The 9,285-nt window shown below is 34.8% G+C and overlaps 1 protein-coding gene across 1 annotated transcript; it reads left to right on the top strand.

The window, feature by feature from the left end:
- Positions 1-6,857: 6,857 nt before the first annotated feature.
- LOC126672332 (uncharacterized) lies at positions 6,858-7,280 on the top strand. The gene has a single exon (XM_050366278.1). It carries the CDS (start codon positions 6,858-6,860, stop codon positions 7,278-7,280), a length of 423 nt encoding a protein of 140 aa, XP_050222235.1.
- Positions 7,281-9,285: the final 2,005 nt, after the last annotated feature.

Below are 9,285 nucleotides of genomic sequence, written 5' to 3'. Positions count from 1 at the left end.
TCAATCAATGAGTCTTGATTGATCACATTAGATTTATAGTTAGGAATTTGTTTTCACTTTTATGTGCATTTTAACTTTATGGGTCATGATGACACATGGATTTGGACTTTGTTGCTTTTAGTGATTAAATATGCTCACCATGTGATTATACACAAATAGCTTTAGCTTAGATCAATTCGTACCACAATAATTTAATTTATTTGGATAATTTTCACCCACAACCCTTGAAGTTTTTCTTCTTTTTCATTAAACTCCATTTATTTTAGTTTGTAGCCGTAAAATTCTTAAGTTTTAAATAATAAAACGCAAAAATAGTCCATTTTATGACTTTTATCTGTCAAAAACATGTATGCCTATAATGCTAATTTACAGTTTAATCTCTCTGGTTTGAAAATTAAATGATACAGCCCTTTATTTTTGTTTCTGTCAACAATTTAGTCCTTCCGTCCATTTTTGGTGTTTGTCAACAAAGTCAATAAAATCATATGTCCCCCACTTTTGTTTTTCTCAACGATTTAGTCCCTACTTTTGTTTTTGTCAACGATTTCGTCCCACATATTTGAAAATTAATTTACCTCCAAATCATTTGACTTCGTTGACTAGCACCAAAAACGGACAGATGGACTAAACTGTTGACGTAAATAAAATTGAAGGACCATATCGTTTAATTTTTAAACAGAAAGGATTAAAGTATTAATTATTTTAAATGTGAGGAGTCTCATAGTAATTTATTCATAAAATTTACAAATACAAAAATGCAAGTGTTAAGCTAATAATTATAGCTAAAAAGTTTATTTAATACGGCGATGTATATTTTTTTGTTTAATTTTTGTATTTGGAGCTTTCATTTTCTATATTAGCTGTAATATGGGCATCTATATTTTTTTAATGTACAATATGTATATTGACCACAGGAATAGGCGAAAGCTAATTAGAAGCTTTCGCATAAAAAGTGTCACACTCAAAGTGGCACACTAGAGGCTACGGTTAAAATAAAGACAAAGCATCAAAGTTTTGAAAAAAGAATACAATATATACATATATCCAAACCCGAGTATGGAGATTCTCTATTACTAAGTGTAAACAGAAAAATCGCCTTAATAAAAACAGTTAAAAATAACACCCTATTTGTCCTGTAATTTATTCTGAAAGACTCTTACTTTCCTGCATTTCCAAATTTTCCAAACAATTAAAAACCATAAAATCCTCTACAGATGACAATAAGTACCTTTTGGTATAATATTTTGTCATTGAAGTATAAAGTCCACAAATGAAGAGGGGAAGATCTAAACCATACCGAACTTCTGTAAAATATTACACCAAACATCCCTAGCATAATCAGAATGAATAAAAATATGGTCTTGCGTCTCCACCACACCGCAGAGAATGTATAAAGAATTATCCACATATATAATTGAACGATGAACCAAAAAATCAAGTGAAGTAACCCTGTTATGCAATGTTAGCCAAATAAAAGTCTTAACTCGTGACGGACCTTTAGACTTTCAAATCATCATGAACGGAGCCAAAAAAAAACCGTGTCTGAAATACCTAAAACCTCCTCATTAATAACTACTTCAGGTCCGCCAATAGCTAGAGAATTATGATTATTAATTTTTAGGTCGGCCAAAAACAGCAGCAATTGTTGTTGTGAAAGTCTGCCAAGAAATTGTCGAAGCAGCAGCTCCCATTTGCCCAGAAACTGCCGTTAATGATATTTTACTAATAGGAAATGATGTCGGTATGTTAATCTCTATAAACCTTTAATTATCCAAAATTTTCTGTCACGACCCAAATTATTGAGCTGAGACCGGCGCTAGGAAATGGGAGTGGAAGCTCTAAATCCCATAACAAGCCTAAAATCACTATAAATTTTTTGCAAACAAAATATATTATTATATATAAGACGTCTTCAGAAAACTTCTTTAGATTATATAATTATAGAAATTAAAATATCATATTGCTTTTCTGAAAACATTTGCAAAACTATTCGTAGAAATTAGGGTCTTACCAAGCGATATCTCATATCCAGCACCGCCCTGTTTCTAGTCATAGTCACGACCAATTCAACTCATGGCAATTGGTATCGAAATCAAACGAATAAAACACACCTTTGTATACCTTTGATTTAAAAATCCGTATCAAAGTTTACATTTAAAATATACCGTTTGAATTCAAAATTTTATTCATTTACTGACACCTACGGACTGCTGCAGCTTTATAGGGATTAGTACTTTGTGCAAACCAAACGACTTCTGACACAAAGGAGGTGGTTTGTCTGATCCGACTCGGGTCACCCAAAAGGTATCAATAGTGAGGGGGTCAGTATTTTGAAAAATATTGAGTGAGTTTACAGCTTACTAATGGTATTATAAAAATATAACATTGCATTTAAAAATAAAGCATGTATATATAAACATATTGTATGTTTCAAGCTTTTGGTCTGATCGAAACCCTAATCTTATAAACAATCCTGAACTAGGAAATTCCTAGTATTCATAAACAATAACGATTTCTTAAACCTGATGGTAGGTTACGGGATAGTTCAACCATGTCAACCAACCATCTGGTCGAGCACCGGAATAGTTCAACCAACATGCCTCGTACCATTTTAAATCCAACAATCAATTGGAGTCCAGGGATAGTTCAACCATGGCGACTCGCTAGATACAAGCCGCGGGATAGTTCAACCATGCTGATCTTGTATCACATTCACAAATAAGTTAGTCTAATACTATTTGCTAAGACTTACTCGACACTGGTGATCACACAGACTATTGACACCCAATGGGTAGTTGTTCCCTCGGATCGCACACCAGATTCTTATGTTTAAAACAATCAAACAACGATATACTATACAATTCAAATCATATAATATACGATGTATGCGATAATACTATTTATAATATATCAAATAGCTTTTATGAATAATACACGAAAGTAAATGTAACTCATAGTGACTGCTGTCCAATTAATTGCAATATCATAATCAAAACACGCAGGTTCCATGCGTCATTTGATCCTTTAACTATTCCAGTTTGTCGGTCTTATAACTCGTCAATATGTCAGTCACCTATTCGAAACACACATACGTTTGATTTATAAACGTAAGCTTAGTACCAAATCTCTACTTTACAAACTTAGGTTAACACGATCTTATTCCAAATACGACTCTTAACTTCGATAAACTCTTAATCGTATTCTTATACTTAGTCGATATACTTGTTATACTCCTCTTATCGATTTCCAACTATAGGTTTTATACATATCAAAACCCGAGTCGTACTCGTTGTTTTCTATATCAAAAATTCATATTTTCAAAGTCCATAAGTCAATGTCGGGTCGAGGTACATTGTACCCGAGAGAAACCAAGCCCTCTCACGTCGTGAGGGACGCTTCCTCACGTCGTGAGGACCCTCCTCACTTTGTGAGGATGTCCCTCACGTCGTGAGGGATCCTCTCACGTCGTGAGGGCTCCTCTCACGTCGTGAGGGCTCCTCTCACGTCATGAGAGATGCTCTCACGTCGTGAGAAGCACTTTCACTTCGCGAGAGGCTAAAAAACAGCACTTACTTCCAATTCCTACGTGGTTCGGACATTTTCGCACATACCCAACTTCGTAATTATGATCCAAATCATTAAAAACGAATGAACCAAGCTTAAAACGAACAAATTACGTGAATTCAATACGGTTTCACCGAACCCTAACCCTAGGCAGCAACTGAACCCTAATTTTACCAACCAAACATTGATTCTTACATTAATTTTATGCTTTAGGATGATAGACAATCTTTTCCTCTTTCCAATGCAATGCGAATCGCTCAATTCCAAATCCGAACGAAGAAATTATGCCGATTGCAAGTTTAATCGCGTCGCGAGACTATGTCTCACGTCGTGAGACACTTCCCCACAGCTCCAAATCTCGTCCCGACTTGCTTCCGACACCCCAAACTCACTCCGACATGCTTCTACATCAATATATCAGAAAATCCAACTCAATAATCATCAAAAACGTCAAAAACAACGTGGTTGCGATTTATTCGATTCAAACGCAATATAACAGCCCTAACATCTTAAATTTCAGCAACCAAAACAACAAACTTACCTTGATTCGAAGCTTGGGATAGATAGAGGATTGAATTCTTGATCCAACGGCGCGAGAATCGCTCGATTCCATCGAGAAACAAAGAAACCGTAGCGATCGCAAGTTTCGTCGATCAAAACCTTACCTAATACGTTTTCTATCTCTGTACGTCACCTTCTTCTTCTTCTTCTTCTTCTTCTTCTTAATCTTATATATAATTTGATTAAACGACATCTTTGGTCCCTCAACTATTTGACTTAAACAATCTATTCTTTTAAATTATCTTTTAACCAAACGCTCAAATAACCGCTTTCAATCCTGATACTTACATATTATTTATACCCAATTAAATAATACGACTTTCCGATTTAATATTTCTCACCGATAATCTTTTATCAATTAATCTCAATTATATTATTAATTATTTTCAATAATTAATAGTACGGACAATTAAACTTTATTTTAATAACTTTTCATATCGTTTTCTTTAGTCCCAATTACATCCCTCATTTAGTTCTAATATCAAACTTTACATATTAAACTTTTCAAAATCGACCTACTCGGGTCTTGTCTTAAAGTATTACTTCGGTAATCTTTATCCTGGCAGATCCTTTTAATTTATTCTCGGCTAAAATACTATATATCTCAATCCAAGACATAAATTTCACTTTTAATATTTTTTGTTATTTTCTCTTAATATCATAATTTATTATTTTATCCAATGTTGATATCCAAATTTTCTTATTTGGATCTTTAAACATAATCATTCGACTCGATATTATCCTTTTCTTTAATATCCAAAATTCTTTATTATTGCAACTTTGTTCCTCTCTGCAGGACATGTTGCACTAATTGGCACCTGAACTTACGGGATATTACACTTTCTCCATGAAAGACCTTGGAAAAGCGACTTACATTCTCGGTATTGGACTCTATGAACATTGATCGAAGAGAATGATTGGTCTTTCCCAAAGACTCTACTTATAGAAGATATCGAAGAAGCTCGATGTGAAAAATTCTAAGAGATGATTAATTCTCGTTAGGGATAGAATTCACCTTTTAAAGGATATGTCTCCAAAGACTTCCAAAGAAAAAGATGAAATAGAAAAGATACCATATCCTTCGTAAATAGGTAGTCTTATGTACGCTATGTGTAATACCCGTAATTTTTAATCGCTAGTTAGGGCCACATGTCAAGATTATTCTAACCGGAAGTACGTAAATTAAATTTAGGGTTAATTTTTAAAAAAATCACGAACTTTACACGAAGTTTCGTTTGACCTTTAAAAGTTGCCATTTAAAGGCACGAACTTTCATATTGTTTCAAATTCATCATTTCAGTGTATTTTTATTGACTAAATTCTTCACTAAACCATTAATGAAAGACCCAAGTTATTAATTTAACATCAAATCTTATTATCTTTCAGTTAGAGTATTTAGGATTAGGAATTTTTAGTCAGATAAAATACACCGAATTTTACTTTGATGATAGATTTGAAATAAAATGAAAGTTCGTGCCTTTAAATGACAACTTTTAAAGGTAATGATTAAAATGAAACTCCGTGTAAAGTTCGTGATTTTTTTAGGAATTAACCCTTAAATTTATGTGTGAATTTAATTTATAAGTATCCTAAGAAATATATTATAATTATAAGATTTGAAAATATTAAATTTGGAGATCTAAATTTTAATTAGTGGGTGTGACCGGGACTAAAAAAAGCCTAAAAAAATTATACAAAATAATGGCAATATGACCAAAAATCGGCCAAACCTTTCGTGAAAGTTTCACAAAAGTCCAAACCCTTTAACTTTATCCAATTTGTCCTGAAACGCGCGCTTTCGTTTCAATTTTGTCCAATTATGTAATTTTGCTTATATGGCGCCTACGTGGCGCTGATATGGCATGTCACACATCAGCGCCACATGAGTAAAATTGTGTAGTTGGACAAAACTGAAACGAAATTTTGCATTTCAAGACAAATTAGATAAAATTGAAAGGTTTGGACTTTTGTGAAACTTTCATAAAAGATTTGGCCTTTTTTGGTTATTTGGTCTAAAATAATCTATCAATTCCGGGATAATAATTTTTATGTTATTATCCGTGAAGTATTTTTAAGAATTTATCGTCCAAGTTTCATGAAATTATGATCAAGGATAATCTTTGAAAATTGATATTAAATAAAATTTAAGTAAGGACGAACACCACTTGCAGATGAAGCAAGGCAGGAAACAAAAACTCATATCAAAAGCATCAACTTACAAGAAGCAGAATTTGTGACCCCTCCTCAGATCGAACGAGGGCGGAATCCGGAAGCAAAAAAAAGAATAATGGAGGAAATACAGCAGGAAGGGCGAACACCGCTAGGAGAAAGAAGAAAGAACCACACGAGAAAGAGAAATCCAAAAAAATCTTGAAAAATAGGAGAACATCGCCCGGTTAAACAATGACCCAAGAGCCGAAGTAAGAGATGGCGAAGATAGAGATGTCCTAAGAGGTGAAGCAGAAAACCAAAGGCCAAACTAGCAGAGAGACGAGTAAGATGTCCTAATCAAAGTCAAAAGAACGGAGAAAGTACCAAAAAATCTCAATCAAAGAAAAAACATTAGGAAGAAGACGAAGATGAATCTTCGAATCCCCATTTAGGAGCAAAATAGCCTATGTGGCGGACGAAGATTTGGAAGAAACAATAGCGAGAATGTTAAAAAGATAAAATCTAAAGAGCTAGATCTAGATGATCTGAAACTAAAAATCTCACCCTTTTCTGTGGAAATCATGGAGAAAATGATTCCTCATAATCTGAAATGCACGACCTTGCCGGTCTTCAATGGAGAAGGAGATCCAAAGGATCGTACATCCAGATTTTACTCCACAATGGGTCTGCTTAGCGTAACCGACGTACTCATGTGCAGAGTTTTCCCAACAACGCTGACCGGAACTGCTCAGCGATGGCCCAACAAATTGAAACGTCACTCCATTATAAACTACACCGCAATCTCCAATGAATTTCTTATCAGGTATCTAACTAACATACCTGATAAAACAACAACGAGCATATTGCGGTCCTGTATTCAGGAAGAAGAGAAGACTCTACGGAATTACATGGAGAGATTCAACAAAGAGGCAATGAAGATAGACAACCTAAACGTCGACATAGCCACCGAAGTGCTCCGAAAGGAACGAGATTTGGAAAGCTAGTCAATAAGTTGATGATAAACAAACCCGCTAACTTCTCGAACTTGATGAGAATTGCCCAGAAGTTTTTCGCGCTGGACGAAGGGCAAAGGGAGCTAAGAGGAAAGAGGCCAAGACCAAGGATCCAAAATATGAAAAAACCAAAGAAAAATCTAAGCCAAAACCTCACAAAAGAAGCCACAGGCATGAAGAAGAAAGACATTTCGCCCCATATTCCAGAAACAAAAGCTGACATGATAGCAGAGACGATAAAAGCAATTATACAACGCTCAACACTAATAGGACCGAAGTCCTAATATGGATCAAAGTGAATGGAAGAAATATGAAATGGCCGCTAAGAGTTGGCAAAGGTACGAGACACCTGGAGATTCTGTAAATTTCATGAGGAATATGAGCACGACATAGAGGAGTGCCAAGATCTAAAAGCCAAGTCGAAAGAATGATCGAAGCAGGCAAACTTAAAAAATTTGTTAAGAAAAATGAAAGTAATAACCAAAAGGGTGAAAAGAGAGGACGGGAAGAAAAGGCAAAAGGAAAGAAGGAAAATGAGAGACCCAGCAAGATCATTGGAATGATTCACATGATCAATAGAGGAGGCCCTAGTAGCTCCTCCATTAGGAACAGGCAGAGGAAAAAAGTCTTGAATATCAAAGAAACTCCAATATCGGCGGGCACATTGTACATGGAAGATTACGAGCATGTTAAGGCTCCATATAATGATGTCGTGGTGGTAACAATGGTGATCGAGAACTGGAATATGGAAATAATACAAATTGATGAGTGAAGCGCGGTAAATTTAATGGCTGACGTCCCCTTTAAACGTCTCGTAGGGATAGTGGCGAAACTCAGAAGCCCGCCTATAAATTTTCTAGGGGCAGTACCTCTAACCGTGATGGTGGGACCTAAAAAAGGAATAAACAAGAAGATCATAACTTTATTCAACATAGTGGATATGGATCTCTCTTACAATGCCATCATAGGAAGATCTTTACTGTATGATTTGACTGTTGTGACCAATATACGAGCACTGGCAATGAAAGTTCCTACTAAAAAAGGAGTGATTACCCTGAGAGGAGATCAGAAGATAGATAAGAAGTAATATAATTAATTAGATGAAAACAAAGGAAGAAAATTTTGATTAAAGATATTTGAGGATAGGAAGACAACTTGACTGGCAAAAATTGTGTTTTTGCTTTCAATTAACGTCTTTATTTTATGATAATGGTTATAGACATTTTTATCATTAATAAAGATCGAAAATTTCTCCCAACTTTGCCTAGATGAATATAAAAAGATTTAAATTTAATAAAACAATCTACATGTCACGACCCAAATTTATGAGCCGCAACCGGCGCTAGGGAATGAGAGTGGTAGCTCTGAAACCCGTAGCAAGCCTGAAAACACGTATAAATTTTTCGCTTAATAAAGCGTCTTTCATATATCAAAATACATATGACCCCATTTATAAATATATCAGATTTAAAACGCATTATACAAACATCTAATCAATAACTTCTAGTCTACCGCGGACTGCTGCAATTGAAACCTTCTTTCATGACTTGTACAAATGACTTCCGAGAATTAAAACTTCGAAAGCTTGATCCTTCAAATCATATCTTACTCTTCCTATAAAATGGGAGGAGCAACGCGGTCAGTATAAAACTGAGTGAGTTCACCAAATTACAAGCAATATCACAGAAAGAGTGAAAACGTTTAAAAACCGCTTTATGTAGAAGTATTGCTTTTCTCAAATCATATACTCTTTACATACTTTCATCTTTTATATATTGTCATGTTCGTATATATTTATTGTCACGACCCGAATTCCACCATAATTCAAGTTACGACCGAAGCTAGAGATGGGAATGGTTGTTATGAAACTCGTAGCAAGCCTAGAACCTCTGGATATTTTTCGCAAATATTATTACTGGATCGCACCTCGAGTACGATCCGTTTTCAGAAAATATCGTTAAAACTTTTCTCGTTTAACGCAAACACGTTTCTGAAA

This window comes from Mercurialis annua, linkage group LG3, assembly GCF_937616625.2.
Source record: "Mercurialis annua linkage group LG3, ddMerAnnu1.2, whole genome shotgun sequence".
Lineage (NCBI taxonomy): Eukaryota > Viridiplantae > Streptophyta > Magnoliopsida > Malpighiales > Euphorbiaceae > Mercurialis > Mercurialis annua.
This window is presented reverse-complemented; position numbering and strand designations above follow the sequence as displayed.